This window comes from Maniola jurtina, chromosome 14, assembly GCF_905333055.1.
Source record: "Maniola jurtina chromosome 14, ilManJurt1.1, whole genome shotgun sequence".
In the NCBI taxonomy this organism is placed as follows: Eukaryota; Metazoa; Arthropoda; class Insecta; order Lepidoptera; family Nymphalidae; genus Maniola; species Maniola jurtina.
In genome coordinates, this window is record NC_060042.1 from 2,534,783 (window position 1) to 2,558,396 (window position 23,614).

General features: G+C 37.4%; 1 protein-coding gene across 3 annotated transcripts in view; it reads right to left on the bottom strand.

The window, feature by feature from the left end:
- LOC123871813 (WASH complex subunit 1-like) overlaps positions 1-23,614 on the bottom strand; it is a 41,379-nt gene that overhangs the window by 13,383 nt on the left and 4,382 nt on the right. For 2 of the 3 annotated variants that reach the window (XM_045915789.1, XM_045915788.1), the window contains exons 2-5: positions 23,122-23,532; positions 22,014-22,307; positions 21,213-21,613; positions 2,352-2,481 (exon numbers count right to left, since the gene is read on the bottom strand). In XM_045915789.1, coding sequence (XP_045771745.1) covers positions 2,352-2,481; positions 21,213-21,613; positions 22,014-22,307; positions 23,122-23,496 — 1,200 coding nt within the window. In that variant the 5' untranslated portion in view covers positions 23,497-23,532. Of the gene's footprint in view, positions 1-2,351; positions 2,482-21,212; positions 21,614-22,013; positions 22,308-23,121; positions 23,612-23,614 lie in introns of those variants that run through there. The other variant, XM_045915787.1, reaches the window with a different exon arrangement.

The following is a 23,614-nucleotide window of genomic DNA, read 5'->3' on the forward strand; positions in this document are numbered from 1 at the left end:
GTTATAATCTATCTCCATTCCAAACAGCCAAATCCGTCCAGTAGTTTTTGCGTGAAAGAGTAACAAACATACACACGGACGCAGGCACGCACGCACGCACGCTCACACACACACAAAAACTTTCGCCTTTCTAATATTAGTGTGATAGTATAAATAATACATCATTGAATAAAACAATATAATACAAAATCTGAGTCAATTTGCAGAATTAGAATAGTATTGGTGCATCGCAAAATATCTCCCTTTACAATATAAAGATTTTAAACATCTCGAACGAAACTACCTATAGCAGTCAAGTCAGCGGAGCGTAGAAACGGCCGAAACTTTTTATTTCCCAGAAACAATTGCAATTGTGACTAAATCGTTCTTATTAGTTTAAATCGTAAACATTTAATTGCAGTTGTACTAACTTGATCGGTTGAATCCAAAATCATCATCGTCACTACCTATCACCGACTAGCGTGAGTCACTTAGAATGATAAGAGCTGGCTGGCTAAGGCGGATTGACCGATTTGAGAACCTGACAGGCCTTTGAGAACATTATAGAGAACACTAAGGAAACTATCGTGACAAAACCTGCATGATTCCTGAATCATGAAGAAACCTCACGATGGTTTCCTTCACGTTAAAGCAAGTGATAATGGCGTCCATTCTCTTGTTTTTCTCTAAACTAAATTCAGAGTATCTGGTATTGGTTAGAAAAAGATGCAAATACTCTAAATTTTAGTTTCGTTCAGAATCAGTACCAATAATAATTGCTTAAAACGCACATAGTTCCGAAAAGTGTACTAGAGTCGAAATAAATATTATCGTCTATTTGGCCCATAACAATTTCGTCAACATTGTTTCTTTCTAAAATAAAAACAATATTCGATGTTTTCTCATGCACCTATATCACATTTGAATTCCGACATTGGGACAATTTACGCGGAATCCGCGAATGTTTAGACTAGAGAATAGTAAAGTTGTCATTAACATTTAAAATCAGTTCTCGTAATCAATAAAACGAGAGAGCTTTAAACTTTAAAGGTCCAAATGAGGTTTATTGCTTTTACTCGTGACGTGTGGGTGGAACTATTTTATGTAGAAAATATTTGGAAATAATAAAATTTCGAAGTAACTATTAAAGATTATGTAAATGATACTGAAGTCAGAAGCAAACGGGAAGTTGTTGTTTCGGCATTCCGAATCAGTGGTAAATTACTTTGACGATTCAAAAGCACGAGTAAAAGGCTTCTTAAGTAAAAATCTATAACTATTCTATTCTGAGAATGGAGAGGAACATTTTCACGCTCTTGAAAAGGCCTATCGGTAGTAGTAGACACATAGATGGATCATCACTGTGGTGCCTTGCAATCTTCACAGCTAGCCGGAGAAAACTTTTGCGGCCATGTTCTTCATTTTAAACGATAACCATGCGCTCTACGAACTCTCAGGTTTAGATGTACAGCGTGCCTATTGACTTTGCTCAGACGTAAGACACTTAAAATGAGACAGCGTCATATCGCTGGAATAAATCTGTCTCGGTTTGACTGAAACTTAAGTCTAAGCAAAGTCAAAGTACGCTCTATAAATCTTAGCCTAACATATGGTGCTCAGACTTGGTCCCTGACGAACTCACAAAAGTCCAAGCTCAAGGTTTGCCAAAGAGCTATGGGGCGCACATACTTGGATTAAAACTAGCAGATCCCGTAAGGAGTTCATGCGTACGCCAGATGACTTGTGCTAAGTCTGCTTCTTCCCTGCGTCTCCCCAGAATCATCAACGCCAGCGTGTGGCAGGCGTTGTGCATTTTACAGTTAGGTGGTGGTAGAGTGGCGACGTCGCACCCAAAAGCACAGCGTTGGAAGACCCCACTAGGACAGACGACATCAAACGAGTTGCAGGGAGTCGATGGATTCAGGAACGCAAGACCGTGCCGTGTGGAAGTCACTTCAGGAGAGCTATGTCCAGCAGTGGTTGCTATCGGTTCATAATGATGATCATGATGATGAATGTAACATTAAAAAAATATATACTCATATTTAAAAAAATAATTTATTTCTGTCTGGGCTTCCCAAAATCATCAACGCCAGCGTGGCAGGCCGAGGCGACGATGGCGTGATGACTTTGAAAAAATTACAGTTACGTGGCCTGAACAGGCACAGAACAGGGGACTGGTGGAAAATCAAAGGGAAGTCCAGACGTGGGACAGCTCAAGTCAATTAGATTAGATTTAGACAAAAAAGTAATACAAAAATTAAGCTTACCTTTGCCTCTACGCCTTTCTAAACGTGATTGGTTGGCTGTGAATGGTTGGATTTCCTACTTGCATGTTCTATAGACTAAAAAAAAAGTAAAATGAAGCTTACCTTTGCCTCTGCGGTGTCTGCCGCCGGCTTGAGCTTGGCGCGGCCCACGCCGCCGGCCTGGCGGATCGCGGCCATGAGGCTCGCGTGCGCGTCGCCGACGGGCGCGGGCGTGGGCGCCGCTCGCTCCTTCCTGCACAAGGAAAACATCTATCAAATACATACTCATTTTCTACAACTTTCTATTGGGAAAATTGTTAGTGTCGTAACCTACTCCAGATTAAAAAAAAACATTTTATACGTTTTCTTCGGTTCTGTTTATCCCAAAACAAGGATATCGATGTATAATACACAAATCTATAAAAATGGGGGAGTGAAATTTACACAATTGGGGCCTAGAAACTTGATTTTAAAGTAGGTTTTATCTATAACGTCGTCACCCCCTCTCTCCCTAAAAAGGATTTTAAAACTTCCGCATGAGTTAATAAGTAACCGATAACTAAATTTGTTAAGGGTCGATAATATAATAGATATTTTAAGGCATTTCAAATATCACTTGCTTTGACAACATCGTGAGAAAACTTGCACGTCTGAAAGTTCTCCGTAATGTTCTCAAGGGTTTATGAAGTCTGACAATCTATACTTGGTCAGCGTGGAGTACTATGGACTATCTAAATTCTAAATCATTCTCATTCTGTGAAGAGACTCGGTCATAATCAGTATTGGGTCCGGGCAAAGAACGAAATCATGACGAGGTACGGAAAACCAAGCATCTTTCAGCAAAGCAAACTTGAATTAACGGCACATCTAATACTAATGAAAATATTAAACAAGAGAGAGCAGTAAAGTAAATATTCTAGTTCCACCGAGAAAGGCATTTCACAAAAGCGCGCAGTTTACTTGGAACCCGAGAGCAGTTCAAAGCGAATACATTTAAATGCAGATAAAGTTCCCGAGACGAACACGATTGCAGCTGTTGATAAATAATAAAAAGAAAGATATTTTTTGCAGCACAAACTAGCAGCAGAGTGAACTAGACCAAAGAAACTTTCTATTTGATCCTGAATCGACGATATGTCAAATATTAGGTGACGTGAAATCATAAAGAAATAGGCTATTTATTAACTAACCCTCGACCCAAAAAGAAGGGTGTTATAAGTTTGACGGGTGTATCTGTCTGTGGCATCGTAGCTCCTAAACGAATGGACCGATTTTAATTTAGTTTTTTTTTGTTTGAAAGATGGCTTGATCGAGAGTGTCCTTAGTTATGATCGAAGAAAATCGGTTCAGCCGCTTGAAAGTTACCAGCTCTTTTCTAGTTTTCTTATAAAGGTCTTGTGTCGGGGGTTTTATAAATTTTAAGTTATTCATAGTCTACCTAGCGTCAAATTGTCTATCGGGAGAGACGTGCCGTCAAGCGTTAAAGTTCCTTGTATTTTAAGGTTTTAGTTTCAAGGAGGGTTCAATATTGTTCTACACGATGGTGAAACCCGCATATAGACATCCACTATGAAGTTTAGAACTTCTAAGTTATAAACTTACTCGTAAGTGGATTTCAAAGTTTGAGTTTCAAACCGAAGATTCTCGTATAATCGAATACATACAAAAAGGCTGAATGCGACTTTGCAGAGAGGTTAATATAGGGCTGTTTCTGTTACATAATCCTGCAAAGCGGTTAACAATTTTGAGTGTCCAACCATAGTGTGACAAAGAATAAGAAATACAGGATGGACTTAAAAACAAAGAGCGACCTTATACTACAGTGATATCTTTCAGGCACCCATATTTAAGAACTTATAGAACTGTTAGATGGGGAGTCGCAAAGTAGCTATACATCAACGGAAACAAGTTAGCACGGAAAACATAGGCTCGTTTGTGATTGGTTAGTTACTCAAAATGGGAAACGCCCTCTGACTTTTTGTCTTTGTCATTTGTATGGGATTACGTAACAGAGAATGCCCTATATTAACTTTTCTCCTTGAGCATTGAGAAGAAGACCTGCTTTATCAGATACACTATATGCACTAGAATGAAGATAAGTTTGAAGTGGTTTTGTAATAACTTCTATCAGAACAGCCTGCGGTAGATAAATTAGAACAATTCACGTACAGTAATTAAGTTACCAACATAATCTCAAAATCTTCAAAATTCCGATACCATAAATTAAATTTTTCTCCCTACCGTTCTACTGATTTTTATTTCATTTTCTCTAGAAATGGGCAACTAACCGGTGCAGTGCCAGGCTGTGGATATGTGGAGCCAGAGGTACTCGATATTGAATTTCTTTTTTTTTAATCTCCTGGTATGTTTCAGAACACAGCATGTACTGAGAATACTTCACGAAAGCTGAAAAGTACGCGGTTACTGCCGAAAGCCAGGCTGTGCTAGGATTACATTATTTTGCCTTCGTCATAACCTACGAGTAGCAGATGCCCGCGAGTTCGTCCGAGTGCAATAAGCTTTTTAAAAATCCTGCGGAAATCTTTGACTTTACGAGATATAAAGTACCCTATTGCACTTTCCAGGTGTTTAACTATACCTATGCAAAAAATCACGTTGATCCGTTGCTCTGTTTCAATGTTATAAAGTACAAACCAACGAACTAAGTAGCTAGCGATTCTACAAAGCTGAAAGTAACTTCCCCCCCTTCGCACTGATTGGAAGTCGAAGGGGATATTCGCAAGCAAATAGGTACCCACATTGTCTTATGCAATAACCACCTTTGAATGCGGGACCGACAAAGGTAGGTAGGTAAGGTACCTACGCAGAAATCGATAAATTAATTTAGTAAAGAGAGCGAAGGTCGTCCGTGTCACCCGGTGAACTAGAATTCATACCGTTTGTTTAATTTTTACACTTAATTAGCTAATGGCGATGCGGGTCGATTTTTTGTTGCCAGTGTTAACTTTGTTACATACGGGTTTTAGTTTGTGGTAGAAACACATTTGTAAAGTCAGAATACAGAACCACTTCTGTGGCCTGAGACCCTACTTTGGTAGTTTGACAGCTACAGTGTGACGATCGCAAACACCTCTGATTTGCCGATACTCGCTCACTATTGGCTACAATCCATAGTTGCAGCAAGAGTACCATAAATTCAGCCAATCATAACAATAAAGATGATGACTACTAGTCAAATCAGTGACTTGTTATCAAACGTCAAAACGCTCGGTTAGTAAGGAGGCTTGTATGAAATTCATAGATGTGATGTCATAAACATTTGACATAATTTGACGTACTTTTTTAGTTAAATATATACTTAATTCCAAATGGTTAGCAAACTTAAAACTAACAGCAGACGTGGATTTTACGATTTTTGAAATACCCTCTATTTAATAATTGAAAAATTTTAACATCATAGTGAATAACACTTTTTTCGTATCTTGGCACAAAGGCGAAGGAGGTGGAGTGGGGTGTTGCAAATGTGTTTCTACCATTACATGTTCCTTTACTTTCTACTTTGGACGTAGGTATAGTAAGTACCTACTATTATATTATTCTGTGCTTTGGACTTATAATTATGAGATTTTTCTCTAAGCCGGTTTTCAATTTTGTAGAGTCATGTCCTTTCAAACTACCTATCCCATTTATTTATTTGGGTTTCTCTTCTAAGCGACCTTTTAACCTTAAAGGTAGGTTATGCTTTAAACTATGGTGATTGGTTATGATTCATTCATGACACTACAATTACTTAAATGTACCTACATGGCATATAATTACCTACACTGTAAATTGAAGTTTTGAAAAATCGCAAAGCAATCGCAGTTTCTCCCTGGTTCTTCTCGGTAGGAATGACATTCCAAACAAGTGGCATATTCACTTGACGGCTCGAAAGCATTTGTAGAAAGTTTGTTTGAATCAAAAATCTTCCTGATAGATAATTCTATTTCCATGAAATCGACTCTTGGTCGAACAAACAGAAGTTATACAAACAATAACCAATATAATACACGCAGTTTAGTACACGCAGGGTGCCAATGAGCCCATCTTACTGTCTGTCCGCCTGTCTGTCAGCGGGCTGTAATCTCATAAACCGTAATAATTCAATGAGTTTTTATCAGTCGGATGACATCATGCTTAGATCCGATCTCTTTACTATGAAGTTGAACAAATTAAGTACAGCAAAAAATATGCGTAAGGGAATTCCCCTTACCAATATGTGTCATGTACATCATAATACACATACGCTAATACATGCAGATACCGCAACATATCGAAATATCTACATTTTGGTAAAATAACATAGTATGTAACTAGAAAATTTTGAGAAAACATAGTTGATGTGACATTATTTTCAGAAATAGATAAATGAAGAAATCTGTACATAAACGTGTTTCTTTGAATCCTTTCTGATATCAATGAAAAATACGTATGAACAACTGGCTAGCGTATAAATAAAGGTTAACGTTGCGCAAATATTTACCGACGTCATCATCTTAGGGTCCGTATAGCGTAAGAAATTAGCTAGGAGTATTCTCTTGTAACCACAGCTTGTCCTTGTCGAACCATCAGTCGCACAAAACAATAGTAAATCAAATCAAGTCAAAATAATACTAACAGGTAATAGCGCATAACTGAGGAGGCTTCTGCGGTAGCGGTAGTGGCTTCTGCGGAAATGTTAGTACATTTGACGCCGGTAGTCCTAAAGTAGCCCTATTTTTCTAACATTTTACGTCACCGTAAGCGTATATTTGACCTATAGTCGATTCAGGATTAAACCGAGAGTGCCTTCACTTTAGTTCCTCTGTCAACACTAAATAATAGCAACCAAACTCTTTGACATAGGTTGGTTCTATATCGTTGCTTCACTAAGCGATATAAAAATATTTTTTCGTACAAAACCCTCGATGGATACAAATAAATGATGAATGAGCTTGATGACTTTCAGATTTTAGAGATCTCTTCTTAGCTAATCGCCCCGCCTGGTCAGTGAGTAACCCTTAAATACATACGCAACACGTTCCAACCCTGCGCTAGTAACACTACCCTAAAGGTAACCCTATCGGAGGAAGTTGAAAGTGACATTAATTTGTATGGGTTCCCAAAACAACTGACTAAATATAAGCATGACCTTCACACGGTATTGATTTAAGGCCAACACTGTGTGTTTTTAATTCTCATTCTACACTATACGTAGTGTCATACAGTTAGTCACGATGGCGCATAAATCGATTAACCGTTAAACGCACTATCGCGGCCCTACTGACTTAATGCTCCCGAGAACTTGTATTATGCTCAGAGCTGGTGGGATTCGATCATTGAGTAGAAGAAACCTTGTCTCTGGATTCGATAGTCATCGTCGTCTACCCATAGACGTCCATAGATTTTCTGGACAATGGACATAGATCTCTTGTATAGACTTTTATATGTCACGCTCTTGCGCCGCCTGAATCCAGCGCGAACGGCTATCTTGGACTTGATTGACGTGGGCTATCTACCGAGTGAAGGATTTGCCAACACTTTTTGATACGAGGTCGCCATTCCAGTATCTTAGGACCCCAATCTCTTATTTCTCTTTTGAATTATTTGATCTTATTTCCGTTATTTAAATCTTGTGCCCCGCTCATTGCCGCTTCAGCTTTGCAATCAGTTAAGCTATATCGGTTAGTAGGCTTTCTTTAGAGATCTCCCATTATTTTAAAAGTTATTAATCCAATCCACCACCGCCACTAATCACTAAGCAAAGAAAGAGGTTATAAGCTCAATTTTCAACAAATATCTCCTCGAAATCTCCCATCACCTCTCGATATATTAGATACTTGTCGTAAACTGAGGTATTTATGTAAGACGGGCCGATTTATTGGTCCTCAGGAACAAGGATAGGAATACCAGTAACGAGAAAAGCAAATGGATTTATGGATCAGACCGGGCAGATTTATAAACACTTGACCGGAATAATGTCGACGTATCTGAAACCTGCTGGCATGTTGAAATAGGGTATAGAAACTTAAATGTTTTATCGGTTAAGCTTAATTGAGAATAATTCTTGCTAGGAAAATCTCTACTATGTACCTACTACCTATTAGAAAATTGACGTTGGTCTGTTTATTTATGCGCGCTACATCCTCCTAATATATAAAACATACAAAATGTGTCCACCTATGTCCGTTATAGACTTACAGTTACCATAATGAGCAGATGGTTTTGACCACTAAAATAAAGCATTGGGCACATTCTTTTTTTAGCGGAGTAACACACGCCGATATCCCCAAGTAATATAATATTATAAAACCACTGCAGAACATACGTGGCAAAACTGTTGCTTTTCTTAAGCTCTTTCGAAAGCAATTTTCTTCTTAACAACGAACAAAGGCTCTTCAATTTAAGCATAGAAGAGAGTTTTCTTAGTAGAGACGTCATAATTCAGTAAAATATCGGAGTGCCGGCAAGCGTAAAAGACTAGCTGATACTCTGTAATTTCAGCACTTGCTCTGTCTTAAGAGGGCTCTCTCCATCACTCGTTTCATACAATCGTAGTTCAAATTTCATTTGAATATTAAGCAACCAAAGTCCATGAAATTTTGCAGACATATTCTAGAAACTAATATCTATGTCTGTGGTTTTCCAGATTTCTGTTAAAATATTCGGTTTGAAAGTTACGCGGTCTTAAAAAATTTCATACAAATCTTTGAGCCCCTGTAATTTTAAAACTACTTACATATTTTTAGAAAAATCTAAAACACCACAGACACAGATATTAGTTTCTAGAATATGTCTGAAAAATTTCATGGACTTTGGTTGCTTAATATTCAAATGAAATTGGAACTACGATTGTATGAAACGAGTGACGGAGAGACCCCTGTTAAGGTTAAATCTATAGAGCGCAATCTGACTACTCAGACTTATGGCAAGACTTATGCCTCGTCGTCGTCGTTTTAACCCTGTCTTACGTCTGTGCAAAGTCTAAGTGCTCTCTGTAGATTTCAATATTACACTTCAGCAATAAGAATTTAGCAAGTTTTGAAAATATTTTCAAACCTCTGTTGCTATTGTTTCGTTTACAAAACCCAACTTTGTTGTACCTTTTATTAATGTAAAGTTGGTTGAAAGAAGGTAAATAGTAAACATTTTTGAACAGTGAATTATAAACAGAAAGCAACCAGTTCCAGTTAAAGTTTGTTTTCCTTTATAATAGCACTACAGTCTTCAAGTATTTCTGAATATTGATCGTAGAAACGAACATTGTTAATAAATGAAAATAAATTGTAAATATATAAGCAATTTATGTAGAAAATGTAAGAGTTGTGCGTGCAATTTAGTTTACAGAGTTGCATACGCAATTTTTTAAACACTTTTTTCGTAAGTGACTCATTAACCCCCGACCCAAAAAGAGGGGTGTTATAAGTTTGACGTGTGTATCTGTTTGTGGCATTGTAGCTCCTAAACCAAATAATCGATTTTAATTTAGTTTTTTTTGTTTGAAAAGTGGCTTGATCGAGTGTTCTTAGCTATAATCCAAGAAAATCGGTTCAGCCGTTTGAAGGTTATGAGCTCTTTTCTAGTTATTATAACCTTCACTTGTCGGGGGTGTTATAATTTTTTAATTTACACTTGTTTTATAATATAAATTCATTATTTTATAAGGCAACGGGAAGTACCCTATAGGATTTGATTCCCGCAGACACGACAGACAGACAGACAAGTGATTCTATAAGGTTTCCTTTTGAGGACCGGAACGCTTAAAACTAACGTTTAACAATTAATATGAACCGGAAAAGTTTGTAGCAACCACTGAGTGGTTAGCATAGCTACTGTGAACTGATAAGCTTCAGTACCTATGCGTGTTCGGAGTTCTGACACACACTAAGGTTGAAATCTATAGAGTGCACTTTGACTCTGCTTAGACTAAGTTATAGTTAAAATGAGACAGATTTATGCCAGCGGTATAACGCTGTCTCGTTTTAACAGTGTCTTAAGTCTGAGCAAAGTCAAAGTGCGCTCTATAGATCTCAGCCTAGTTGCCCAGATTTTTGTTGATTGTTATAGGTGGTAATAAATAGGGTCATTTCTATGCAAAACTCATTCTATAAGTATCGCAGATTCTTGTAATGGCTCTAGAGCGTAGACGTCTAATCTAAAGCATTCACTTTGGCATCGCGCCAGTGCGAGCTGTATGCACGCTGGGTAATAAATATCAATCGCACACTAATTAAAACACTCACTAGCGGGCGGAGTGGTCTACTTGAATTATTCAATTGTTAATTAGCACACTCCGTCTGTAACAACTTAATTACTTCGTTTGTCCCAGAACTTTACTTGAAAAAAATCATCAAAGTAGATACATATTATACGTTTGTGCCCATTGCCTTTGGTTTGTGTCTTTAAGCAGACGACTCCACAACGAAGTCTGAACAATCGCGTCGGTCGAACTTAAAACTGGCGATCGTATTTAAATCATCCAAGAAATATTAGAGTCAAAAAGGAACTACAAACTTCTACTATAGAGCAAGTATCTATGATAAGGATACGAGGCCATAAGTGATTAGTAAAACCAGTAACGGCACATAACGTTACTAGAAAATAAAATTTAATAAGCATGGGAAACTACTAAAGGAAGTGAAATAAAATAATAATTCAGTTACAAGTTACATCACTACACAAAATTAACCAGAAATAGATAAAATCGAAAGATCGTTTTCTTGATAATTAATTCTGATAAGCATGATAGATAAATAGAAAAAAAAAACTACGACCGAGTTGAGCAAGTCTCGTGTCTATGATTAGCGGCGCACGATACGAGGAAATAGTAAAAGAGGAGAGACCACTAAAGGACATGGAATAAAATATCGACTAGACATTGACAGTGAAGACAAAAATAGAAAACTTTCGAGCGCACAACTCTCTATACGCTTCCGAGAACGCAGATCACGATAGCGTAAGACGCCCCAAACAGAAATAGCTCTTCGTGAGAAACACACACGTTTCCTTCCTCAACGCCTGTACACTGAATTTTATTGACAAGGGCCGATGCCCTCTTGCAACATTTATTAGACGCTAATCAATGATTTACATATCGAATAATTTATGGGTATTATTGAACTTTCGTAATCCTAGTTTTTGGAACTCGTAACGGATGTTTTTTCCGTATCCCGTGTTTAATATTAATGAGTTAAATGTAAAAAAACGTTTTAAAGCTTTTTTTTAATGTACTAAAAGGGATTGAAACTTAATCATGAGAACAAAATAGGCGTGTACTATGTAGGTGCAAACACGGCTATCCTCCCATATGCGACTAGTGAGTTCAGTACCTAACTTCTGTTTACATCATCAAGTTATAAAACTTTTTGATGGCATATGGGGCATATGCCATCGAAAAGTTTTAATATCCATCTCCCACCTCCATCATCAATAACGCTCAATGATACCATAATCAATTGTCATCCAAACCACGCCTCTGCATTTCAACTCAATCGGACAGTTCAAAGGAATGACAACACACGAACAAGGCAAACTAGTAAAAAAAAACTTTTAACACCCTGCTCATGAACCCATATTATATACGAAAGTGTGTTTTTTTGTTGATTTATTGGTTTGTCCTTCAATCACACCTCAACAGAGCAACGAATTGACGTGATTTTCCATGGATATAGTTGAAGTTATAGTTGTAGTTGAAAACCTGGAGAGTGACATAGGCTACTTTTTATTCCGGAAAATCAAAGAGTTCACTCGGGATTTCTGAAAATCCATATCCACGCGGACGAAGCCGCGGGCATCAGCTAGTTATTCAATAATAAAGCGCCTTTGTGGAACTTTATCATAGTTCTGAGACTATTTTGGTTATAAAAGGTTATCAACGGTTTTATGGAGATAACCTATTTGGCAAGGCTCGAGCATGTCACGTCGTCAACACAACCAACATGACAAAGTGGACGACCTATTTGGCATGTACAAGACCAATTTGGTATTTTTGGACGAGGATACAGCGGTGAAAGCAGTTCATAAATCTAAGTTTAGATAAAACTATGTGATTGCTTGAAATTTTAGTTAAAGTTCTAGAACTTATGAGACAACTATAACAGAAAAATAAGGCAATCATAACTGACTAGAAAACAATAGATGAATATTATTCAACTCCCATTCAACTAATAGTTATTCAACTATTAACTTATTAATTTTCCTATTACCAATGTTATTTCTATCAATGCTAATCAATGCTATTTCGTGAACAAGTTCATTTGTTATGTATAGATTTTGTTTTATAAGCACATCCTCGGTGTCTACTAACGAATTGCCTTATTCTAGCAAACTATTTATTACTAGCTGATGCCCGCGACTTCGTTCGTGTGGATATAGTTGTTTAAAAATCCCGGAGGAACTCTTTAATTTTAGATATCGGGATAAGAAGTAGCCTATGTGTTAATCCAGGCTATAATCTATGTCCATTCTACAGTTAAAACTTTCGCGTTTATAATATTAGTAGGATTATAACAAACAATAGGTACAGTATGTACCGTACATACTACAGTATGATTACTTATCAGATAGTATCTTTTAATTTGTAAACTTAATTAGGTACTCTTACATTGTATTGATTGGTCTTGAGGAAAAATTAATTATTATTATGACATTTTCCGGTATTCTTGAGAGTTGGATGGTTGCTTATCTTTGCCTTTGAGGGGGAAAATTCTTATTGGATACCCGAATTCACAGTTTGAGATTCTTAGTTCTTAGCAAACAATCAATTTTAGGGTTCAATACCCGAAGGATACGAACGGGACCCTTTTACTAAGCATCCGCTGTCCATCCATCAGTCAGTGCGCTGTATCTGAACCATAGTAGGTGTAAATTTTCACACAATAGGTATGTATTTATATTTACTGTCGCTATAACAACAAATAATAGTAACTTATACAGAGTGTAACCAGAACGCTAGCAAGAACGAAGACAGGTGATAAAACTGATGATTACTGATAAGATATAATAAAAAACTACGAAAAAAAAACTAAAAACATCCTGTATTTTTTAAAAGATCACAATATATTGCAAATAAAACATCTGACTGACACTAGAGGTCAACAAACGTTCCGTAAATAGGTCACTCGAAGTCAACGCTATGTACAATTCGGGTTTGGAAAATACTAAATCACTAAAATAACAAAATAAGGCAAAATGGTTATTGGCATTGGATTGTGTTAAGGTAGAATAGAATAGATTTTTATTCAAGTAGACTTTTACAAGTGCTTTTGAATCGTCAAAATAATCTACCACTGGTTCGGAATACCGTTCCTACCGAGAAGATCCAGCAAGAAACTCGACGGTTGCTCTTTTAGATAGTATAATAATAACACTACTTCTAGCATTCTGGTTACACCCTGTATAAGTGCTGGTTTCTATAGTATTTTGTATACGCAAGTGTTACTTAGGTTACACGCGTAGGTAAATAATTTGCAATTGAGATAAAAACAGCGTGCGTGTCTGGCTGTAATGATTGGACGTAGTTAATTTCCTGCTGTCATTCACTGATTGATTCTGTAATTACTTTAGTGTCTATCTATTCTGAAAACGAAGTTTAACTTAACTCTTGCTAGTTTTAATCGAGGATTCATCTCGTAGTTTCCTTATACGTAATAATAATATGCTTTGGGTGTACTTTATTTCTAAGTAATTTGTAAAGTTTGTAGGAAATTTTGAATCATTGAAACTTATATGAGAGTACAAAACGGTCGACCTTGACGATTGGGTTTACTTTTGTTTATACGGCGATTTTCAATTATATTATTAATTCAATTATACAAGAGGTGGCAAGATCTTAAGGCAATTACAACACACATTTAACAGAGCTCTGGACGTAGAATTCTTAAGTAGAAATTCTTGTGACGTCGGATGCAAATCTCAATCGAACGTCTATTAAAATAGTTCAAGGAAGAGGGCAGAAAAGCATGCGGCAAGCAGACAGACATACAACAAAGTGATCCTGTAAGGGTTCCATTTTCCTTTTTAGATACGGAACCCTAAATAGCTGCAAAAATTAACACACCGTGATTCTATCACGGGTGAAAAGACGAAGAAGTTGCGTCCTGTATTGGGCATTGGGAATACTCGTAATTGAACAAATAAAGACTACAGCGTTTTTAGACAAATTACCACAAACTGAAACGCTGCATCATCAAACTTCCCACACATTTGTATTAGCGACTAGACCAGCGCGCGCGCATTTTCTGCCTTCTATGAATTCGCGTGGTGACGTAGGTAGTGTTATCGACGCGGACGTATGAATACATAGTTGTTTTAAATAATAGCGCCATTATATATTTTTCAATGGAAATTAAATTTACAACTAACGTGAACATAAAATATCGTAGTTTAATTATAAATGTATTGCATAAGCCAGACTCGTCATGTTGGTTTTTACTCACAAGCGGCTTTGGTATACTATACTAATTTATAATATTATAATCATAATATGTGGATATTGATAAAGTAAAAATATAAAAATAGTTTTAAGCTCTTGCCACAGCTCGTAATTCGTAAATACATACTAAGGCTTGAAAATTGTACTATTTTTCAACTCCGGAGTTGGTTTTTGATACTCAGCGTGTCAAGTCCGGAGTTTCGAAACTTCATTGAAAATATAGAATATGATTAAATAATGGGTTTGGTTTGAATATTTCTTGCACTTTAAATGAAAGTCTGTTAAGCATGAAATACAACATATCGGTTAGAAAAATAAACTTTATTTTAAGACCTTAAATTAATTAGTATTTAATTATTAATTTAGAACATTATTGAGTAAAATTTTTCTTTTACATTTTTTATTGTTTTCCATCGATAAAGTTGTATAAGTTTTACCCTATTTCATACCTATGTACATTCCCGGCCTCCAAGAGTCTAGAGCAATTCAGCGGAGTCTAAAGTTTCTTACAAACTAATGCTATTAAAAGAATAATAAATGACCATCGAAATAATGTTAATAACTTTATAATTAAGATAAGCTTCGATGTAAAATTAATCTTTCAATTTTCAAACGATCAGAGTTTTGCTTTTCTACGTAAAAATAGTATTTATAGAGTTTATTTGAATAAAACATAGGTATCTATTTTGAATGTTGAATTATAAGATTCTAGTAATACACAATTAATTTAAAGTGTGTAGGTACCGGTTTCGATTCCTGGAATGAGAGTATCATATATTCATAAAGTAAAATAAAAATTGTATTCCGGTTTGTCAAGAAATCATAAATGGATTCGGTTTTCAGAAACAATTAAAATAAAACGTTTCATCATAAAAACTTAGATCTAAATTATTTCTTAAAAATATCTGTGATAAAAACTATTTTATTATGCGAAACAAGTTATGTAGCAATATTATTATCTCAAATTGCAATTCGTAGTAGTTACAGTAGTTATAAAAAATGACCCACAGTAACTACTAGCTATACGTGTAACAGATGCAAAGATTTCGCTTGTGCCTAATTTTTTTTCTTACAGATTGCATAAGTTGTATAAATTATCAAAAGGTTACAACGCCGGTCGATTAACTTTGACTTTTTTGTCATCCGAAGTCCACAGAAAATCCTTTGATAATACAAATCAATTTTAAGCCGAAATGTGCGCACAAAAAACATCCACACAAATTCTGAGAAGTCCAAATAATCCAACTTCTGAACCAATCAACGTCACGCGTTGGCCATTTCAACGTTGCGCGATGTACACATTTTTACGCCTGTGCACAAATTTATAATGCTGATATTTGCTCAAGTATTTCAAAATATCAATATCGAGAAATCGCACCACCATTATAATTCAAATATTTAGCGCAGTCATTCGGATAACCATATAAGATGGGCCATTAGTATTCTGCACATTGTAATAATGCTAATTCACATCAAGGTCGTTAGCTGGAGACAATTAGACGACAAAAGGTATTCGGCTATATTTATAAACGCAAATTTAAACGTGGCGCCTTAATAATAATAATATGAGAACACCTTAGATTTTTCCTGTTATTGTTGTACGTTGCAGGTCAAAATATTATGAAGGTCTGTTTGATCCGCTTTTTATCGCGTTTTCCTCAATACATAGAGTGGCATTCAAATAAATCAAACTAATATTATGAATTCAAAGGTTTGTTTGTTGCGTTGTTGGTTTGTCCTTTAATCAACGCCGCAACGGAGCCACGGATCGGGTGATTTTTGGCATGGATAAGTGACTTTTTTGTTGGCTACTTTTTATCTTTTAGGGATTTTAAAAAAATATTATATTATCTCAACATGGATAGTGGATTATATTCTATAATACAATTTTCCATAGGCATAAATACCTATGACAATTTGAACCACTTTGAACCTTATCAATTTAGACAGCAATTTTGAAAATATGGAATTACAAAATCAGGCCAACCGCGACATATACAAAGTACAAAGCGACATTTAAAATATTTAATATGTTGTGTGTTGCTACCGTTTAACACCATAAACTCTACATCTGGCATGGGGACGAACCGACGAAGTCGCGAGCATCAGCTAGTCTAATTACAAATTGGAAATAGACGACATTTTTTCACTTTAAAAACTGGTCGGTTAGGTCTCGGTACCGAGGATGTGTGCGACAAAAAGCTGAATAACTCTGCGAGCGTGTAAGAGCGTTAATGACGGCGTGCCGGGCTGCCTGCATGCGATTGATCGAGCGGAGGCCAATGCCAAACGAGGGTCGCCCAGTCAGCTTGCCATAGAACTAGGGGTAATTAGTTTACTCCACACCGTGTCTTGTTGTTTACAGACACCATGAGTAGAGTTCTGGAGGAAGCGATACGACAAAAACTGATTAACTTTGATTAGCGTTAACGACGGCGTGCCGGACTACATATTGTGATTGATCGAGCAGAGACCAATGCCAAACGAGGGTCGCCCAGTCAGTTTGCCGTAGAAGTTAGATCACTTTACTCCACGCCGTGTGTCAGTGTGCCAAACACCACAATACGCAAATGAACTGAACTGACATTGTTTTGAAAGTGTCTACTTCGAAATGGAGATGGACGGGCATGTTTGTAGGACAGCCACATATTATGACCGATGGCCCCATTTGTCACTTTAATGGATACCACGGACTGGAAAACGAAACGTTGGAATGTGGAAGACAACCATCTCGTTGGTCCGATGACATCACCAAGCTTGCGGGGAAAACTTGAACGAGACTCGCTCAACAATCGGGAAAAATGACGGAATGAACAAAAGCCGATAAAGAAAAAGAAAAACTGTCTTATTGTGTTGCTCGTTGCTCAAAATCAGGCACAGCGGGCGACTAAACGTAGGAAACCTCGTCCAGGTTGGTCTCTCATTCCAGCATTTGGACTAAGCGAATGTAAAAAATAAGTCTAAATAAAACCCATTGGGAAAACCTTGAAAAACGACAGTTGAAACAGAAGCCAAGCCGAGACCTGAGACAATTGAATTTCCTTACTTCAATTCGACTTAATACAATTTATCACTATAGACTCAAATAATGTAAACACCTATTAAAATAATGCGGCATCGCTCCTCCCGGGGCAATTTCGAAAAATCCGGCCTTATTCCTTGTCTACATTATAAAGGGAACCTCTATACATTATTTCAGCTTTCTAAATTCTAGGTCCAAAAGTTTGTCACTTCATCAGTCACTTCGCCAGTGATTGATTGTAATACAAGGTTAAAATAGAATCTAACTGCAAAATGTATGAAAATAAAACTGTCAATTCGTTCATCAGATTTTAGAACAATCTTATTTCGTTCAAGTAGCACTTAGCAGGTTCGAGAGACAGAGTGGCTAATTCTGTTGTAGACAATTTCTTAATTAAAATAAATTAATCGGTCTAAATCTAATACCATCCTTTTCAACAATGAGTATTATGAAAGGGATAGCAATAAAAGATCTACCATTTTAGTTTAGAGATTGCGTACAACAGTGTCATCTCAATGTAGAATCTGAACGATCTACGGGTGGGTTCAGAACTTTAAATATAAGCGCAAAAGCATGGTTGTACCAACCAACATACCGTTGCACGACCTTACGAGGCCAAGTATCGGATGTATACTGCACACAAGTAAGGTGAAACCTTATCTTCGCATACATCACAAAAGCAAACACGAGTTATTTGTACAAATCAAAGTTCCTCGGAACATACGCACGCGCTTTGTTTTCAAAGCCGCTTCCACTTCGCAAATACGGGGAAGTTGGTATTTTGTAAACTCCGAAACCGATACTATAGATGGAATCGAACATTTCAATCGGGAACTTATTTATTCTGTATAACTTCAACGGACTTCAAGGAAAGATTTTGTGAGTAGGACAATACAAAAATTGTTTTTTTTTTTGTATTCTCTTACATCTAAATATACTAACTACTTATAAATCCATTTTTCATAAAAAAAATTTATACCTTGTCATATTTTTTTCCTAAAGTTTATAAGCGACAAGATAACTGGACTTTTTATTTCGGAAAAATTAAAGAGTTCCCGCAGGATTCTTAAAAAAACCTATATCCACGCGGACACAGTGATTAATTACATTTTCAAAGATTTACTATTGAGTACATAGAAGACTTCACACAACGAAATTCCTGGAAAAAGTACAAGAAATACATATTCCTGAGGACGAATTCTTTGAAATGTGCGGAGAAAATTTAAAATTCCAATGTTCATGCGCCATTCTAGAAGATGGTTGTCTATGCGTACCTAGAATTGCTGTGTAGGCATTTAGATCTAGTCAAGCCACGTTTACCTACTCTTTGAAGCATCCTATTCGGTACGTGATGTTGCAATTAATATAAATAATAAAATTATCTTATTTGTCTTCGAAACCTATCACAAAGTCGAACAATGTTTATATGGGTTGACACCATTCATCACCATTTATCATTATGCAAGTTTGCAATACATCAGTCACTACTTGTGGATGAAATATGCTTGACAAACAAGATTAAAGTTGTGATTTGAATCGTCATAAGCATCGAGTAGTAGATGCTTTTGACGATTCAAAAGTACTTGTAAAAGTCTAATGGAATAAAAATATACGCGTCGAGGTCGCCTTCTAGCGGCTTGGTACCCCAACGTCTATCGTATCTTCGAACTATGTGTCCTGCTCACACTCTCCATTATCGTTATCATCGCCCGCTGTGTGACTATGAGCTTTTCTATGAGCCTCAATAGAAAGGTGCCTATTTACCATCATCGCTGCGCCGGCTTACTACTGAGCACGGATCTCCTCTTACAATGAGAAGGGTTTGGCCATAGTCCACCACGCTGGCCATGTGCGGAAGATTGGCAGACTTCACACACCTTTGAATTATGGAGAACTCTCAGGCATGCAGGTTTCCTCATGATATTTTCCTTCACCGTTAAAGCAAGTGATATTAATGGCGGGATAACTTAACGTTGAAGATGGTCCTGCAGTTACCGTAATCGGAGATTCCGAAAGCCGTAATAAGCGCGTAAAAATTTCGGACGCGCGCGGTATTAAAAGGCGTTTATCTCACAAAACTCCCATTTGATATTCCATCGACGGTCCGAGCTAGGGTCAAGTGACCCATAACTCTAATCCGACTCGAGCAGAACGCACAATTTACATTTTTCTACGAAACCCTTTCTATTACACCTTCCTTTAGTGGATAACGATGCCACTTACAATTCATGCAATGCAACATCTATTGCAGCCGGTTTACTTGAAAAATGTACGTTTCACGAATTCCAATAGCGCGGTTAAAAATGCCGCTTTGGTCCCGCGCATAAATTACGTACACGTAACCCGAGGAAGCGGAGCTTTTTCTACTTCTTTCTAAAGTTCATGTGTCAAGTAGGTACCATTTAATAAGAGTATGTATTTACGTATTTAACGTTAAAAAAAACACGTTTCAGCTTGGCGTCTCTAAAAGAATATTCCATTTGCATTAGATACCAAAAAAAAGCAACAACACTCTGCTCCCTTTTAAAAATTGATAAAAGATGCGTTCAAAATTCCCATTCATCTTTATGTGCTGAGTGCACACATGGTGTTTAGGATGGTGTATGAAAAAATCAGGTAAGAAAGCTCAAATTACAGAAAGCTTCGCATTTTTTGTTTAGAAAATAAACTGAGTCTCATGACTTATCATCAACTGAACATACTCGTAAGTACACATACCTAAAAGGAAAAGGTAACTGACTGACTGACCACGCACAGCTCAAAATCTTACTGGATGAATGGTTGTTTGGCATACCGATAATAGCTATTCTGACATCTGCTAGATATCTGCTAAGAATTCTTGAAAACTCGACTCCTAAAATAGGGGTTTGAAATAATTTGTCCACGCGGACGATTACGACGAAGGATTAGTCTATTATGGTGCAGTTTTTATTGTAAGGTTATAGCTTTTTAAATCTAAAATTCTACCTATAATATTATAAAGAAGTAGGTAAAGTTTGTAAGTTTGTTAGAATTTTGCTGGTAAGAATTTGGATGTAGAGGTATTCTCCGAAACTCCGATCCGATTCTCATAATCTCTCACTGATAGACACCCTGAACATTACCCATTGTGCCCTCGTCACACTAATATTATAAAGGCGAAAGTTTTTGTGTATGTATGTGTGTGTGTATGTTTGTTACTCTTTCACACAAAACTACTGTTGGCACTTGGCTGTTTAGAATGAAGACAGATTATACACTGGATTAACTCATAGGCTACTTTTTATCCTGGAAAATGAAAAGTTCCTACGGGATTTTATATCCAAGCAAACGAAGCCGCGGGTAATATTCCCTATACGCATCGCATCGCATCTAAGATGATACATAAAATTGACGTACACTTTTTACACAATATTTAGCTGAGTTATCACTTTCATCCTTTCATTGGCACGACAAATCATAGACACTAGTTACTTTTAGACATCTAAGACACTGTAAGTTAGATTTTTAGAACGTGTTTTGATCAAAAAATAAACGTAATTCTATATATCCTTTAAAATCTAGCACTCACCTCTCGTTAGTTGTTTGAATGTCCATCGGCGGCGGCGGCGGTGGCGGAGGCGGTGGTGCAGGCATGCTAGGTGGCGCAGGCACGTTAGGTGGTCCGGGCAAGTTAAGTGGACTAGGCATGTCAGATGGCCCAGGCATGGCAGGTGGTCCAGGCATGGCAGGTGGTACTAGGGCGGCTGGAGCCGGAACCGGTGCTGTGTCAGGTATATCCAGAACAGTGTCACTAACATCTTGCAAATCTGGCAGTTCCGGTAATTCTAATTCAGGCACCAGGTTCAATGGGTTAACTGGTGACGAGATGGCCGATGGGGCAATGGAACCGTCGCTCGTTATAAGGAATTGGACGTCCCCAGCTATTCCGGGCAGATGCGGCAGATCGAGTGGCATGTCCATCTCCGGTACCTAGTGTGGATAACGTTTACAATTTAATAAACTGAGGAACTCGCGAACAAAACGATGTACGAATAATTTTTTTACAAGAGCAAAAAACTGAATGAAAGCTTCTGTACTGTAATTTTACCAAAATTATTAAGTACGGCGGTTTACTGAGAATTGAGTTGAAATTTGTATTTAGTTAGGGGAAAAAATATTAAGATCAGAAGGGTAGTTACACCATTTTGTTTCCCAGCTCCTCATATATTTTTAGGATTTCGTATCTTCAGAGAAAAAAAGGGACACATAAAGGATCACTTCTGTATGTCTGTCGTGTCTGTCAAGCCCCGTCAAGGAATCAAAACCCGTCGCTGTTGTAGACCAGCAGCTGACCCACAGTCAACACATAGTTTCAACGTAAACAACTTACCATTCCCATGCCGGGCGCGTACATGTACTCGTCTATTTCCCTCTTCAGAATGTTCCTGTTCATGATCGACGGCGGCGCATCTTCCAACACGTTCTTCACCACATTCGTACTGACGCTGGGGACGTAGACGGGAGTCTTGCTCGCAGCTCCCAAGTACGGACTCTCCTCACTGTTGTAGACCAGCAGCTCACCCACGGTCGACACATCGTTTATTACAGCTTTCAAATTGAAATCCTGTTTGGGTTTTGCTGGTTTAGGTTCAGCTACTTTCACGTGGAAGAAGTGGAGTTTTTCCTACAATAATTAATGATATTTGTTACTATAAATCACACTATCACACTATCACACTAATATTATAAAGGCGAAAGTTTGTGTGTATGTTAATTAATCTTTCACGCTACAACTACTGGACGGATTTGCCTGTTTGGAATGGAGATAGATTATATCCTGGATTAACACATAGGTTACTTTTTATCCCGGAAGTTCCCACGGGGTTTTAAAAAATCTATATCCACGTGAACAATGTCGCGGGCATCTGCTAGTGAAACTATAAATAAAAACGTCATGATCAACACAACTCATCGCCGGCTAACCATTGAGCACTAGTCTCCTCTCAGAGTGGCTTTGGCCACAGTCTCTGCCACACTGGCGCAGTGCGGATTGGTAGACTTTGCACACCTTTGAAAACATTATGGAGAACTCTCAGGCATGCAAGTTTCCGCTAGGTGATTCGCTAACTAAGTGTCTAACACTGAATGATAGCCACCGAGGTTGGTTCGTTCTACATTGCTGCTTCACTGGGTGATATCAAAATACTTTTTCGTAGAAAACCTTCAATAAATTAAAAAATGAGTTCGGTGACTATCATTCCGTGTTAGACACTGAGTTAGAGAATCACCCCGCTGGTTTACTCATAATATTTTCCTTCAACATTAAAACAAGTGATATTTCATTGCTTAAAACGCACAATCTCCGAAGTTAGACGATGCCCAGGATACCCACCACTATGCTATCATCACTATATAAATAAAGTGTAAACAAGCAAATATTACTGATTTACTGAATATGTAAACACGTAAATATGTATTACTAATATCCAAGTACATACCTTAATCGCCTTTTCATTGGACTGCCTCTGAGACTTCCCACTCAGAGCAACCTTTTTTGATTCATAGTGGTAACTGTTCGTATCGAAAATCGACTGGTAATTTTCATGTTCGATCGAAGCTGGATATTTCGCGCTGGAAAACACTTTAATTGCCGTCTGCATTCCGGCAATCGTCTCCACTTTAGTTCTGCATAAAGTGATCCGTTCCTGGAGTTTAGACGTCTTTTCCGTGTTAGAATTAATTCTGTTCATTATACGCGTAAACACGTCGTCAACTATTCCATTCAGATTGTCCAAAGTGTCAGCGATCTGCAATATGGTCCCTTCCATACTCAGATCGTTCGGTATCAAATTGATTTTATAGATACCCTCCATTTCCACTTCCTATAGTTATATTGAATATTGTAGAATCTGTAACAATGTACAGTGGCTTTCGAGATTCTTTGTATAGGCAATTAACTCACGGCAAGTATTTCAACAGAAAGAACCTCAC